General features: G+C 36.0%; 2 protein-coding genes across 9 annotated transcripts; one reads left to right on the top strand and one right to left on the bottom strand.

The window, feature by feature from the left end:
- The first annotated feature begins 4,906 nt into the window (after positions 1-4,906).
- LOC104236481 (GTP-binding nuclear protein Ran-A1) lies at positions 4,907-7,392 on the top strand. Its single transcript, XM_009790403.2, has 8 exons — positions 4,907-5,036; positions 5,197-5,266; positions 5,568-5,624; positions 5,716-5,833; positions 6,397-6,486; positions 6,587-6,766; positions 6,874-6,951; positions 7,053-7,392. Exons 1-8 carry the CDS (start codon positions 5,034-5,036, stop codon positions 7,120-7,122), a joined length of 666 nt encoding a protein of 221 aa, XP_009788705.1. The 5' UTR covers positions 4,907-5,033; the 3' UTR covers positions 7,123-7,392.
- Positions 7,393-7,787: 395 nt separating this feature from the next.
- LOC104236480 (protein AGENET DOMAIN (AGD)-CONTAINING P1-like) lies at positions 7,788-15,313 on the bottom strand. 8 transcript variants are annotated; one of them, XR_713430.2, is made up of 6 exons: positions 15,165-15,313; positions 13,705-14,134; positions 12,787-13,092; positions 11,251-11,390; positions 8,174-9,522; positions 7,788-8,091 (listed from the first exon to the last, which is right to left on the bottom strand). XR_713430.2 is itself a non-coding variant. In XM_009790401.2 (4 exons), exons 2-4 carry the CDS (start codon positions 14,101-14,103, stop codon positions 11,349-11,351), a joined length of 747 nt encoding a protein of 248 aa, XP_009788703.1. In that variant the 5' UTR covers positions 14,104-14,134; positions 15,165-15,313; the 3' UTR covers positions 11,032-11,348. The 8 variants fall into 8 exon arrangements, 3 of the variants coding, with proteins under 3 accessions (XP_009788703.1, XP_009788704.1, XP_009788702.1); XR_713431.2 differs by having other exon boundaries at positions 9,398-9,522; XR_011401887.1 differs by having other exon boundaries at positions 7,788-9,522.
- Between the last annotated feature and the right edge of the window lie 523 nt (positions 15,314-15,836).

The following is a 15,836-nucleotide window of genomic DNA, read 5'->3' as shown; positions in this document are numbered from 1 at the left end:
ATCGAGGTTAGCCACAGCTGTTTTTTTGATTGAGAAAACTTACCAAAACCTAAGCCTTCTTCTTCACACCTGAAAGACAACCAAAAACCCTAGAGAACAAGCAAAACCCTAGGATTTCTACACTCAAACCCGCCGACCACCCCTGAAACCAGCGACCCCTCACGCCGGACAGCCCCACCAGCCCTCAATGTCGTCCCATCTCCATGCAGAGCAACCCACGACCATAGCCTTCCCAACTCCAATCCCAGCTCGCCGGAAAAATGAGTTGCAACAACCACACCCTCACCCAACGAACCAGACCCCTTCATTTCCTTCACCACTGCAAACGCCATACCCATACTTGTTCTTTTTCATCTCTCCAAAGCAGATCAACAAGGCTCGATAAGTTACGCCACTGACCCCTTCTTCTTCTTCAACTCGCCGGTGACGACTTCCTACTCACACCACACCCCACACACACAGCAACCGCTGTTTTTTTTCTTCACTTCACACCACCAAACGTCAACCACCAGCAGCTAAAAAGAACAAACAAAATGGGGGTTCAAACAGAAACTGAGGCGAGAACGTAGGGTAGAGCTTGACTGAAGTTCGAATTTCCCGTTGAAGTCGCCGACGAGTGTTCTCCGGTCGTGGTTATGTGCACTGTCTATGTCCAAAATAGTCAAGGTCATGTTCATTAGAGGTCACACTTTAAACTTCATTCCTCTTCCTATTTCCAGAATTGTTGTCTTGAATATTTGAGTTATTTGTTTGATTTCTCTTGTAAGTTTATTTTTAATAGTCATGCCATGTATTTTGATTTTTGTTGTTAATATGCTTATGTTGTTAATTTTTGTTATTAATATGTTTGTGTTGTTAATTTTGTTGTTAATATGCTTATGTTGTTAATTTTTATAGTAGCATATTAATATAATGATCCAATACAAGTAATTGAATCAGTTAATTTAGCCCGGAAGTTTGGAAAATTGGCCTAATTCTGTTTGGTTTAGGCGTCGATCTCCTGCTCTGTTTTATACAATAGTTTCAACATCTATTTTAGTCCATTCTGTAAATATTTGATTAATGAGCGATGAGTTTCACAAAAAATCTCAAATTGAAGTGAATAAACAACTCTCATATTCGTAGCTTGCTTTAGGCATGCTATATTAAATTTTCATAGCTATGGGTACGGTTCCCGTGACGTAGTTGTGGTGCTTAATTTCTAAAATCCGGGTGTACATTTCATGTGACCCGATTCTAATTTCCAACAAGGTTAATAGAACGTGTCGTGAACCGTGCGTGCATTTCATGTAGCGTGGCTTACAGTGTATTTTAAATAACTTTGAATTTTCCTGAAATATTAAAAACGGCTAAAAGGTTAAGAAGGGCAAGTAGATTTTAAATGTGTAATTAAATCAGATAATTGACCCAATAATAATATTTGAGAGACCGTCCTAGAACCACGGAACTCGGGAATGCCTAACACCTTCTCCCGGGTTAACAGAATTCCTTACCCGGATTTCTATGTTCGCAGACCATAAATAAGAGTCAAATTTCCTCGATTCAGGATACTAAACTAGTGACTTGAGACACCATAAATTATCTCTAGTGGAAACGCTAATAAATAATCTCGTTTCGATTTTTAAATAAATAAATAATCTCGTTTTGATTTTTACTTTAATTGGAAAAACTCCCCTATAATCCCTTCCGGGAGTAGGAAAAAGGAGGTTTGATACTCCTATCCTTAACTTATTTTTCGTTATATATGATTTAACTGCACAGGTTTATTTGGTAGTCTGGTCCTAGCCTCGTCACTACTTCGTCGAGGTTAGGCTAGACACTTACCAGCACATGGGGTTGGTTGTGCTGATACTATACTCTGCACTGTGTGCAGATCCTGGTGCAGCAGCTTTCAGACCTTAGCTTTGGGGTTGCTGCCTTCAGTCTATTCGGAGATCCGAGGTAGTCATGTAGGCGTCCGCAGGTTTTGGCGTCTCCTCCTATCCTTTTCTGTTTCTTTTATATATTTCAGAGACAGTGTTGTAATAAATCTTTCATACCTTTATTTGTAGTATTCCTAGACAGTCTATGGAATTGTGACATTAGTTTTGGGTAGTATATGTATGGATTGGTATCGGCATCTTTATTAAAATATCACATTTCAGTTTTTCGCTTATTAAATTTCGCTGTTTATCTAATATTGGTTGTTAATTGTTAAAAGATTAAAAATAGGAAAGATGTAAATAATTCAAGTGGTCGGCTTTCCTGGCTTTCACTAGTAGGCGCCATCACGACTCCCGATGGTGAAAAATCTGGGTCGTAACATGGCTGAAACGAACACAACCGTGAGAAACATAGATGGTTAAGGGTTGATTGTGTGAGTTATGTTGTCTAGGTATACAACAAAGCTCGACGATTCAAAGATATCAAATCTACCGATTGACCGAGTATATTTAATATAAGTTCACTACGGAAAGTTCAAAGGGAAACCTACTTATCCAGATGCAACTAATTCTTGCATGTAAAACACACACGCGTCCGTGCATTCCTTTGTTTTATAGCCATTGCCCATTCACGTGGGGAATTGTTAGGATTTTTTAAGCTTGAGTTAGTTTAAAGAAGGTGAATGGAAAATAAAGGAAAAATAAAATATTTGAGTTTCCCTCCTTGGCAAAGGGACATTGTCCCATATTGGAGGAAGAAAAGACTTTTGATGGGTTTATATACTGTAACACCCCAGACTATAGACAGAGTCCCACATCGGCCAAACACAACAGAGATGTTGGGTATATAAGTTAACAAGCCTTAGACCCTAGTGATGCATTTTAAACTCGTGAGAGCCTAGGCTCAGAGCGGACAATACTAGTGGGCTAGGCTGTTACGGAGGGTATCAGAGCCATTCTTGTGTCAGCCTTGCCAATAGTGGGTTAGAGTTCAACTGAGTTTAGGCAAATTCCGATTAGGCGGGGCAAACCTCACTGCTGAGTCTAGGCGAATCTCATGCAATGGGGCAAACCTCAGCGAGGACACTGAATCCGTAAGAGGAGGTGTATGTAACATCCTAGACTATAGACCACATTGTCAAAACACAAGAGAGATGCTGGGTATATAAGTTAACAAGTCTTAGGTTCTAGTGACGCGTTTTAAACCCGTAAGGGCCTAGCCCGGAGCGGACGATATCACTAGTGGGTCGGGCTGTTACATATACAATTGCTCTTCTTTTAGCTCTTAAAGAGTTTAGAAGAAAGCAAGTCTCGCGCCATCGTCGCGTGCTCGCTCGCTCGCTCGGCTTCGGATTTGGCTTCGGATTCGGTCAAAGATTGATTGATTAATCTTTTTGGATAAAATTCCTTTCAATTATTTAATTAATTAACGAAAATTCAATCCAGAATAACCTAGGACCCGCGACGCAACCCGTTCTGATCTGTTTTCTTTCCCAAATTATTTTAAATTCATTTTCCCGCAATATTTCAAACAGAAACATTCCCAACAGCCATGGTTGTTTCTAAAAGGCTGCAAACCTTTTCAAAAACAGTGCCAGAAAGTCTATAAATATACTTTGAATCCCGGAATCTTTCCTACCGAAATTTTCTGATCTTCTTCTTCTGCACAAAAATTTCAAGTGTGTTTTACAGCCTTCGAGTCGTTCGATGTTTATCGGCGTTTTTGGTACCTACATTCTGGTGAGTTAAATCGTTCTATCTTGAGAGGATATATTCGAACACCTCGGGTACTTGAGGGGAATAATTTCCTTAAGGACACATTGTGTATTCAGTGGGCTCGATTTATTCTGAAATTAATTTCATATATTATTTTGACATACTGTTTCTACTAACTTTCTGTTTCTGTTTCTGTTTCTGTTTCTATTTCAGAAAGTTTACTGTTTTTAGTATTTATTACAATAATACAGTTTAATAACACTGGATGCAATATTCCGAGAAAATATGCATGGTATTGCTAAGCTCTTTAGAGACTGAAACACTATATTGTGCTCTAATGACTGCAAGGCACTACCCTCAAAAAACCTTTATTTATTTATCATCTATATTTTTGGAAGGCATGTTTTTTTATGGTATTCTTTTTTAATAGATAGTGATTAATAGAATACATTCCATATTTTTTCAATATGCAGTGAAATAACAAGAAATTCTTATTCTTTTTTCCAATCTACTATTTTTTTGTTGTGTCCTTGAGTCGAGGGTTTTTGGAAACAGTCTTTTTATCTCCATATGATAGGAGTAAGGTCTGCGCATACATTATTTTTCTCAAATCTCACCTATAAAATTATACTGAGTATGTTATTTATTGTTGGATTTTTTTGTGTGCAAATGAATGGTGGGGACATTGTGGGGACATACTCTTATGCTATATCACTAAGAATATGCCACTAACCAATTTGATTAATTACTTCTTAAGGTTAACACTAGAACGGTGCTAGTCTAATTCTCTTCACACTAATGTCACTTAGTGAGAATTTATTCAACAACAAAAATAAAAAATTTCTGGAGTATTATCTTAATTCAAACAAAATGCGACAAAGTATGATACTTGGTGTTTAGAACTTTTATACATTCTCCTAAGTAAATTATATATTTTAGATGTCTAATTAACCTGTTTTTGAGTCAGAAATTTTGTTGCATGTACAAAAAATAGTAGTAGTAATTATTAAATACATTTATATATATAACTTTAACTAAATGATTATTTTTATCAAATACTATTTAATTGTTACTTAATTAAAAAAAAATCCGCTATTTAAATAATCACATTATGGGTTTTAACTATCCAACCAAGCTTACGGTTGGAAGAGAAAAAAAAAACAAAGCTCATGTAGTTTGAAATTCAAATTTGGAGAAGAACGTGAGAGTCACGTGCGGCAGCGCCGAATCGAGAAACAGACTGATCCAACGGTCCAGAGAATCGCGTCAGGGCAAAGCTATGATGTGAACGGAAACACTGATTACAAAACCCTTTTGCTCCCAACTATATATATCCCTCCTCCTTAATCCTCCTCATTCCTCTCAAAACCCTCGCAGCATTCTCCTCAAAACAACATGGTTAGTACGCTATCTTTGATGCTCAAAAATTTTGTTTTGTTGGCTATTTTTGTAGTGTTATGCTTTTAGCTTTTTCTTTTGTCGCTTTGTGGGGGGTTTTGTGGTTATTTTTGATGTATCTGAATGACCTGTGATTTATGCGTATCGTTTTTGGGTGTAGGCTCTTCCAGGTCAGCAAGCCGTGGATTATCCCAGTTTTAAACTTGTTATTGTTGGCGATGGTGGAACTGGTAATTTTACTCTCTTTCTTTGAGGAGCAAGTCCTGTGTCTTGATTATTCTGAAGTGATTTTAGGCTGTGATTAGAATGATTTGTTTGATTTCGGTATAAGTGAATTCTCTAATGAGAGTGTGTTTATATGCGGTTCTAAATCAGTATGGTTTGTGAAAGTCTTAGATCTATTGAGCTGCTGTTCTAACTAGTTTTTGTGTTAGGTTGAAAAAGGAGTGATGGTTTTGTGGATTAGACTGTTTTGTTCTTTCTCTTGTTTTTTAATTACTTATCTGATTTGGAAGTTTTCTTTTTGTATAGGAAAAACTACATTTGTGAAGAGGCATCTTACTGGTGAATTTGAAAAGAAATATGAACGTAAGTGTTGCCAGTATGAAGCATAGCTTGGTTGTTATTTCTAGACTTCTTTTCTTTGTAAGACTGATTTTAATTTTGTATTTTGGAACAGCCACCATTGGAGTGGAGGTGCATCCATTGGATTTCTTCACAAACTGTGGGAAGATTAGGTTTTACTGCTGGGATACAGCTGGTCAGGAGAAATTTGGTGGCCTTAGGGATGGATACTAGTAAGTAATCATTCCATTTTAATTTCACTTTGTAGTCGTTGCCATTGGTCTAGCTATGATTTGCAGTGATGCTGTATGTAATACTTAAAAAAACCTTATTACATTGTTGTTTTATGTGAGGTGATATGTACTGCTCCAATATAACCTGTTTCTTTGTGGTTTAATTCCAACTGCTAATTATATGCTAAGTGAATGAACCTATATAAACTTTATGAGGAAAAAATGGACCTAAAGTAACTTGTTAGGGTATTTCTTAGGTTCCCATTTTTCTTTTTGTGCTGATGATTGATAAATAGTATACCATTCTCCAAGATTAAAGGTGAGATGTATTACATGCTGATTTAACCCAATGTGGAATGTTGTGTGGATTGCGGTATGATTATATGCATCTCTTTTATCAGCTGTAAGCGTCTACTGGTTTTATAAAATGAGCATAGCAGAAGGTTGTTCAGTGTTCCTTTTACAATAGCATTATGGAATCTTTATGAATTTTCAAGTGTTATCTAAAAAAGAGTCATATGCTGTGTATATTCCATCTTGACTTGCTACTGTCTTGTCTGCAGTATTCATGGTCAATGTGCTATCATCATGTTTGATGTGACAGCCCGATTGACATACAAGAATGTCCCCACATGGCATAGGGATCTTTGCCGGTATGTCTCCGCATCCTTTTTGAATTGATTTTATTCTTTGGTTTGTTTTTTAAAACTTGTTTTTGTTTTCAAACTGAGATATTTACATTTGTTGAATTAGTGTCTGTGAAAATATTCCCATTGTTCTTTGCGGAAACAAGGTTGATGTGAAGAACCGTCAAGTTAAGGCTAAGCAGGTTACTTTCCACCGGAAGAAGAATTTGCAATACTATGAGATATCAGCAAAGAGTAACTACAACTTTGAGAAGCCTTTCCTTTACCTTGCCAGGAAACTTGCCGGGTACTTACTTTCTTCATTTGACTATTAGCTAAATTTTGCCATTCTGCAGAAGAAACGTACTAGAATCATATTCTGATGATGTTTTCAATATGATTTCCCTGTTATAGGGATCCTAACTTGCACTTTGTGGAGTCTCCTGCCCTTGCTCCTCCTGAAGTACAGATCGACTTGGCTGCACAACAACAGTAAGTTCTTCACCAATTTACCTCTTCTCTTCCAGTAATTTGTTTAGATTTTGATTGTCATTTCTTCCATATGTTTTTGTAACTTTGATGTGTTGTTGCAGACATGAGGCTGAGCTTGCTGCTGCTGCCAGTCAACCCCTCCCAGATGATGATGATGAGACCTTTGATTAAGAGAGTAATCAGCCTTCTCGGACAGCATTTGTGGATGCGGTTATGATTTTTCTTTTTTCCTATGTACTGGTGTCCCATTTTTTTCCACCATTGATGGGCTTCTGAGGACTCTCTGTTCCAGAATATGTAGGCTTTTTGAACTCTGTTCTTGTTCTATTTTCTTTCTGGTTTGTGAGAACGATATGAAGTTTTTATTCATATCTTCTGAATGTGGACCTCTATTTGTTTGGATGGACCGATTTGGATAGATGAAGCTACTTTGGTTGCTTATTTTATGCATGTTCTGGTTCAACAGTATTTCCGCTCTATCCTAGTTAGAGCTGTTACTTGTTACAGCTCCGACCATGTAGAAGCTACGAAATTTGATTGAACAAGATCATGACATCGGGCTACAAGTTGTGGATGATGTTAATCTTTTGGGTATCTGAGAAGGTAATGTGCACGCGCTTATGAACAAATTTCAGTCTACCGTTGTAGTTCTTATCAACATAGGAGTTTCGGCTGTTCTTTTTAAACATATATTAGACTACACAAACACAAGAATTAACACATTGTATAGACTGAAAGTACAAATTCAAACACAGCTAACTTTTGATGAGCTCTCTGAAAGCCATAAGTAAAACGACAAGAAAGTGCAACCACGATTACAAACACAAACACAAGGATTAACGCATAGACTGAAAAGGCATATTCTCTGGGTAATTATACTTTGAATTCAAGATGCAAGTTATACACAGAAACACAGAATTGAGGGTGATGCCCGGGTGCAAGAGAGGGGCTAAACCCCTTTCAACACATCATCACTTCCCTATAAACATTTTGTATCTTCATTGCGGATGAAATATATACCCTACATACAACATAACAAACACTTCCCAGGCAATCATCCCTACATACTTGCTGCAATCATCCCTCCTAGAAGATCTCAGTGCCATTGTCATGTCCCCAACTCCCAGGCAGTGAAATTAACTGCATAAAGGAAAATAAATTGGTTTCTATGAGATAGTTCATTGTCTCAGGGTGCTGCAAAGATAACAAGACTGATGCATACCGAGTTTTAATGGCTTGTTTACAAGCTTGAACGATCCATGCCTCGACAAAAGGAAAAAGAGAAAAGGCATGTATTGGTTGCGGAGCAAAGTAATAAGATTGCAAAGTCCTTACCTCAACTCTTTTTTTGTGTGGTAAAATAAAGTATTTATAATATGAATTACAAAGAAGGTACTATAGAAGTACAAAAGAGGATCAAGCGCATCATAACAGTTACAGCATCATATCCTCCAACAAATTCAAAAGAAAAGATGGACTATCCAGCATATTGCTCCCAAGTATAAATAACCTGCTGACATCTATTTTCTACAAAAGAGGTAGGTTGTCTCTTTCCTTCAAAGCATCTATTGTTTTATTCCAATCATATGGTCCACAAGATGCATAATGGGCCAAACTCGTAAGCTTCTCACATCCTGAGGCACCACCCAAATGACTCCTTCGCTCAACTCATTATGCTCAATGATTCGCTTATCAAGATAATAAGTCAAGTTCATTTTCCTTCTTATTTTCCTTGTACAATTTGCATCTGACCTCAACATAGTGGATCAAGGCATTCTCAGGTTTTAAAGTAAAAAAAGGCAACACCACTATCTAAAACCCCTCATCATGCTTCCACATGCCCGGTTTGGCCTGCTGTAAACACCTTTCAAAAGATAGCAACTCAAGAAAGGTCTAACCGGAACTCAACACCTCAAATGGCAATAATGGAATTCTGAACACCTTCAACTTTTTGTTGTCTCTCTTTCATTCACATAACAGAGAAGATAGAGAAATGCCAAAAATTATTCATAAAGTACAGATATCTGGGTGTAATTCATTAAAACTGAGCAATCTTAAGCATTCATGCTTGAGCAGATTCTCGTTTTGAAATACATGATTTTGCTAAAGTGCAAATGTATAACTTTAGCTTAGAGAAATATCCAAAGTGCAGATGTCCTAGAGTAATTTGGTAGATGAGATAATCATCAAATTGGGAGGATGATAAGATCACATAGAAAATAAAGAAAAAACAAGGATGACTACCAAACAGATATCTGGAATCACCACTTGAGGTATCAACTGGCACCTCTGCAAGTGAAACGCCCCTTCAACCATGGCCCCACCCTCCCCGACCCAATACAACCAGAAAAAAATTTGAGAGAAAGTAATATTCCTTAACTAACATTATGAAGTAGCCAGGGTAAGCAAGGTTAGGAGAAGGTCAACCATTATGTTTAGCACTTACCTTGTAGTGTTGTGGATGGGACACAGCATGTTTACTATATGAGAACATTAGCTCGACTGTACCACCTTGCAATAACTAAAGCATTGACCAAGTCAGGAAGACAAGTATCTTCTGCCTTGAGACACCTTTTCAACCAGGAGAATAAGCCCAATAAGATCTAACAGATTAGCCAAAAATGTTATATGAACTAGATGATTAAGTCAAACTGATTGTGCATATAACAAATGTCCCTTATGAGCAGTTCAACAACTGACTCCTTAGAAAGACTGCAGTTTGACCTCAATTTAAAGCAGCAGTTAGAAGTGCACAGACCAACACATAAAAATATTCCATAGGCAAGTTCAGCAGTGAACTTCTTAACCTTGATAAATTCTCAGCCACTTAAAAATTATTTGAAATTCTCATAAAAAAAAAAAAACATCTATTATCCATAAGGAATGTGCCACACGACCAACCTCTTGGAGTTAGTAAAGAAGAGTTACATGTTTCAGCATATTAGCACATAACCGAGATTCTATGCCAATTAAGCTATTGTTTAGGTTAGATATCTCATTAACACATCGCATGTATATAATGGAACTTGTGCATGTCTACACACTCAGCTCCTTTTGTCAAAATACATAAACCAAACTCCAGAAATATAATATACCATGATTCTAAGAGACCATTTAAACCTGAAAAAAGACAGAAGGAATTCTTTGAAGTACTGTTATTAGCAAGCTCAACAAGAACAAAAATGAGTCTTTAATTCATTATCCTAATGAATTAATTCTCTATTTACTAAATGCAGCTAGATCTTGTTTTACAAAAAACTGTGCAGTCTAACAACTATACTCAGAGTGTAGCAGGTTCCAAGTCCGGATAAAAGAAGGGTTGTGGTAGATTAACAACACGGGAGAATATAATCAATTTATGATGAATCCACATAGTAATGAGTTTGTTGGGGGTCTGAGTAGAGTGGAACAGATATAATGATTCATATTTGGGGACTAAAATTCAATAAATATGATTTTGCAGCCTTAACTAAACTGGAACCAACTTCCTTTAAATGGCATCGTGCATGGAGTTTAACATCTTACCAACTGATTGACATCGTAAAAGTAGTGAAAAAAAAGTCAAGCTTATTCAACTTGTTTGTTATTTGCTCCGAAACTTAATAAGATGAAGCTAAGAACTCATTCCAGCACATATACTGCATTCTCTCTCTCCCCCTCCCCAATTGATTGACATCGTAAAAGTAGTGAAAAACTTTGTCAAGCTTATTCAACTTGTTTGTTATTTGCTCCAAAACTTAATAAAATTCTCCCTTTTTTCTATAAGGAACAAATTATGCCTGGAACCGATTCCAATATGAAACAATAAATTACTACAGATTTTCCAAATGCCAAAAAATTATCTATAAACCAACAAACAGCCTGAAATGGACAAATAAAGAATAAGAAGAAGAATACACCATCAGCGTGAAATTAAAATTTGCTATGATTACACATCTGCTCAAGGAATAATTCACAATGCAAAGGAAACAGTGGCAATTGACCTACTTATATAATAGGGAAACATGGTAAACAGATACAGAAATAAACCACATTATAGAATCACCAGCAGATCTTAAATCTAACCACCATCCACGGTAATGAAATCCAAATTATTTGATAGCAAATGTGGGGTTACCTAAAGTTATACAGAATATACTAAACAAAATTTACTACATGTCTGCATTTTCCAACAACAAATCTTCCATGAGGAACTGCAAAGAAACATATCAACTCTTTTACTTACTTCGAAAGGACGGAATTTATTCAGATTTGAAGCTCGGATACAAACAATGTTAAACTGCAAACAAAATAGGAAACCTGTGATACGAGAGATTTGCCAAGATTTCTGGGAAAGCAGATGCATACGGTATCCCCATTTTATGCCACTTGAATGGCCGCAAATCCCAGCATCAACTTTATACATATGGAAGCAAGGGATGATGCTTCAATTTTTGGCCCTGGAATATGCATGGGACTGATTAATAATATCCTCAAAAAGGATCTTCATATGCTGCCAAATTTTTTATAGGCAGCAAAATTCTGCCAATAAATACATAGTTAAAACCATTAGTAACATTGGGAAGTTGTGCAGAATTAGAGCTTATATACGAAGATTCACAGAAAACGTAGATAAGACTTAAAGTTTCAAGTCCCAAGTTATAACCACCATTTCATATAGCTAAGCAACATTCCAAATTACATCTGAAGGTACAACCTACTGTACAAACCAAAATAATCAGATAAAACATTTCCAGGCTTATCCTTCAACTATTTGTATCAGTTAATCTTCAACTACAGCCTACATTAATGGGCATGTGCCCTCCTTCAAATACTTTGGCATCTAGTCTGCAAAAGCTCTTCGTACAATCATTTAAAAGGTACGAAAGAACTTTAACACACATTTCAATGAAGGATACAGTGTATTATCACTCCTATACCTGCTGTTGCTAAAACATCATTCACATCTCGTATATTTTGTGTTACATGATGTTTTTGCCTCTAAAATAGATATTTTTAGTGTGCAATGTATTCCTATACTGCATATAGGAATCACAAGATAAAAGTGAACTGAAGAAAACCCTGACCGCACAAGGACAGGAATCAGTACAGTCATTCACCATGATATGTTGATACATGTTTCCAATATAAAAAAATATATACAAGATCCCATACTACAAAAGTGAACAGTTAGAAAAACTGTATTTAACTGAACCTCCGAAGTTACAAAACATAACATCACATCTAGCTTTTTACAATTCTGTTAGCAACAGCAACCTAAAATAGAGAAGAAAAGAAAGACAAATATTACAGCTGCTATTTGATATAATATGAACCTTTAGAAGAAATTAGGTTCTTTAGCTCCATCAAATGTTCATCATTTGAAATATGCAGTGTTATACGAAGATCAGTTAATAATGCTTCTTTTTCCCAAGTTAATGGTCCATAAGCATATAATGCCACCAGGGTGCAGTGATAAGCATGCAACTCTAATCTATGAACACTTGTTGCCAATTCCTCTCCTGGAGGATTATTGAGACTTTTCTCCTTATATCCTGAAGGACCTGAACCACAAACTGACTCCGCATCACTACAAAGGCCACCTGAAACTCGACGTGAAATTTGTGGAAGATGACCTAATAATTCGTTTGGTCTCTCACTAGTGACACTACAACTACCAACAGAGCAGGCATCACTATCGGAATCGCTAAGTTCCAAACTTCTCCTAGGGAAAAAGCCAATGACACCACCTAAATCTTCTCTCTCCAATTCATTAAATCCATTTGATCTAATGTTAACGGAAGTATGCACGTATTTTTCACCCAGAGTTCCTCTTGGGTAAGCAACAGCATCTACCTTTTCCTGTAAGGTCACTAGAGCTGCTCGTTGCCTGCGATTATCTGTCTCGATTGCTTGAAATTTCTGAGCATTCCCATAAAGTGAATCAACACCAGATGTGCAATAAGGAGACATTCTCTTTAGGGATCTTGATGAGATTAAACAAGACTCTTGTCCTCTATTTTTCCCTTCAGTGGCTAAACCATCAGTTTCTCCAAGAACTTTAGTATGTGCATCAAGTTGCAGCGGCTGCGACTTCATCTTCTGACTATAATCTTGAGCTGAAATTTTGTTAGATCTCTGGGTCCCAGCTTGATCACAACCCTACAAAAGAAAACAATAGTGAGATCAGGGAAGGCAAGGAAGAAATAGATTCTGAATTTTTTATACAAATTATTGAAAGATACACCATATGCATAAAATAAAAAATTCACCTGCTTATTACTATAAGCACATCAAATACAATACTGTGTAAGGACAACTAAACAGACATTCAAAAGTGTTCCCTCTTTGCATAGACGTTACCGAAACTGCCATCAATTAGAATAATAATTTTATAATTTGATATGATGCATATAATCTAGAACACTTAACCACCAGGGTCAAACCCACTGCCCATATTATTCAAGCTACACGGACTATACCTTGTCCAGTCCCTTTTTGCTACAGAGACCGAATGCATAGAGACACATATACACAAATGTTCTCACAAAAAGATCTACTTAAAAACATATATGGACTCAAACAAAACATAATGGATCTGAAGTAGACAGCAATACAAAATAATCCTGTCAAATGAACTTTTTCTAATTAAAAACAAAGGCAGGGAAAAGAGCAGATAAATGATGAGAGAAACTCCAAGTTATTACAAACTTTTATAACAAGCTTATTCTCCGTAAAGCCAAACATAATAATAAAATGAAAAAGAATATGTACCTTTCTGATAAAAATCCATTTGCCATCTTTCCAATTTTGTCTATCTCTCATGCCTGATTTATGAATGCTAAGTTCCAGCGAGCAACCAAGTAGTCTCGCCAAATAACGATCACGTGGTAAAATACTGAGCACGATGGCAACTTTCCAAGAGCAGTCATTATATACCTCCACAATGTCCCCAGGTGCCCAAGTCTCCACACACTGCACTACAGGGGGGCAGGGCCTTATCATCTTCCTTGATACCCTTTCTTCGATATTTTCACTTTGCATTGGTGAACCAGATCCATATCTGACACTGGAAGTGTGGCCATTACCAGACACTATCTCGGCAGCGCGCCATGAGATTGGTACCTCAGCTCTGTTCATTACTTCCACCTTATCACCCTTTTTGAACCTCATTTGATCAAAATCTTTTTCCAACAGCCACAATCTGTGATAAGACAAAAAGATATAATACTAAGCAAAATTCTGTAAAAAGATTCCAATACAACATAAGCACTGAAAATTAAGTTCAATAGACCAGTGGAGAACATGTTTGAATTCCAGTCGAAAACTCTATTACGATAACTGTTCACGCATTATAACAAAAATCAGCAAACCGGTAGGCTAAATATCTCAAAACCTAATGTCAAAAAACTTATGTACAACCCTCCTTCATATACAAAAAGGATAAGTTAAAATAGACAAAACCAAAGTTGACCATAGACCCCGAACTAAAAAGCAGCCTTCACAACATCACAATTACCTGAAAAAATCGTTTAATATGCCAACTTGCGTACAAATTAATTGCAATACTGAACCAAGTTGCACAACTGTTAAATCATTAGCTCAATATCTTTTTGGATTTTCGAGATTTAAGGATTTTTATTGCTGTTTCCCGAAGAAATTAGATTGATTATCAAATAAGGAAAATGATCCCAATAAATTCATTAAAAAAAACAATAAAAATTAGAAAAAAAATTCTCGTAATTGGCTTAAAGCTGTGATTAGCAATAAATAAATTCGATGAAATTCCCTAGAAGAAAAAAAAATGAAAATATTCAGACAAAATCTCATAGGAGTCGTGAACTGAAGTTATGAAATTTCAAACCCTGAAAAATACACAATAAAAGAAATATTTAATTAGATTCGGAGCATGATTAGCACAAAAAATTCTATGAAATTCCTAAAACTTATACAAATAGAAATTTCGATAAGATCAAATAGAAGTAATAGGCTGAATATTGCGGAAATTAACACCCTACACAATGAGGGGGAGGAACTTTTTAACAAATAAAGAAAAAAAAAACATTAAACGCCCAAATATTTTAAGAAAATTCAGTTAAGCACAGAAATAATCTATTCAATTTAAGGTAAATAAAAACCCAAAATGAAGTAAAACATTCAATACGTTCCCAAAATCGAAGAATTAAGGTTACAAAAGCCCAAAAATTACAAGGTAATAAGCTAAGAAAACGCACCTTTCTCGAAGAATTGATGAAATAGCTATCTAATTCAAGTGTTTGCGAGTATTCTGGATTGTAATTGCTCCCCGAGAACACAAAGCTTTTAGAAATTAGAATGGGATATTACGATTCTAGGGTTTTGAAATATATTTTGGGGGTCGAGGGGAAAGGGTAGATCAGTGAATAAATATTGGGGTGAGGGTACTTTGGGAAGATCAGCCAAATAGAGCGTGTTTTCACTTGCCTCTCCTTTGTTAATTCTCTTCTTTTTCCTTCTTGCTAGCGGTTTTGAATCTATCTATACTATATTAAAAGTCCGTAGTCAAATATCATTCACTTTTTTATCCTTTAAAAATAAAATTCACACTAAATAAAATAGTTATTTGACTATTTTTCTAATATTTGAAATTATTTATTTGATTAATTTCCTAATATTTAGGAGTAGTTAATGAATTATTTTCCTAATATTTAGAGCTTTGATATTTGAATTTCCTTCCATTCTAGGAGTTTAACGACGACATTCTAAGAATAGTCAAAAATGATATGCATTCTATTTTTTCGGTCATAATTTTATGTGATTTTCAATCCCCTCAATTGGAAAGTTTCGTTCTTTTTCAAACCTTTAAAAATATATTATATATTAGACAAAATAGTAATTTAGTTATTTCCTAATTTTAAGGACTTTAA

The sequence above is a fragment of the Nicotiana sylvestris genome, chromosome 8 (assembly GCF_000393655.2).
Source record: "Nicotiana sylvestris chromosome 8, ASM39365v2, whole genome shotgun sequence".
NCBI lineage: Eukaryota > Viridiplantae > Streptophyta > Magnoliopsida > Solanales > Solanaceae > Nicotiana > Nicotiana sylvestris.
The sequence above is the reverse complement of the archived record's forward strand: the minus strand, read 5'-3'. Positions and strand labels throughout refer to the sequence as shown.

What these genes read in the sequence shown, in the direction of transcription:
- LOC104236481 (XM_009790403.2), top strand. An exon ending in ATTTGAAAAGAAATATGAAC is followed by an intron (nt 5,625 to 5,715) that starts GTAAGTGTTGCC and finishes ATTTTGGAACAG; the next exon opens with CCACCATTGGAGTGGAGGTG. An exon ending in CTTGCCAGGAAACTTGCCGG is followed by an intron (nt 6,767 to 6,873) that starts GTACTTACTTTC and finishes TCCCTGTTATAG; the next exon opens with GGATCCTAACTTGCACTTTG.
- LOC104236480 (XM_009790400.2), bottom strand. Translation starts at nt 14,103, where the DNA reads ATGAGGTTCAAAAAGGGTGATAAGGTGGAAGTAATGAACAGAGCTGAG. An exon ending in AATGGATTTTTATCAGAAAG is followed by an intron (nt 13,093 to 13,704) that starts GTACATATTCTT and finishes TTTCTTTTGTAG; the next exon opens with GGTTGTGATCAAGCTGGGAC.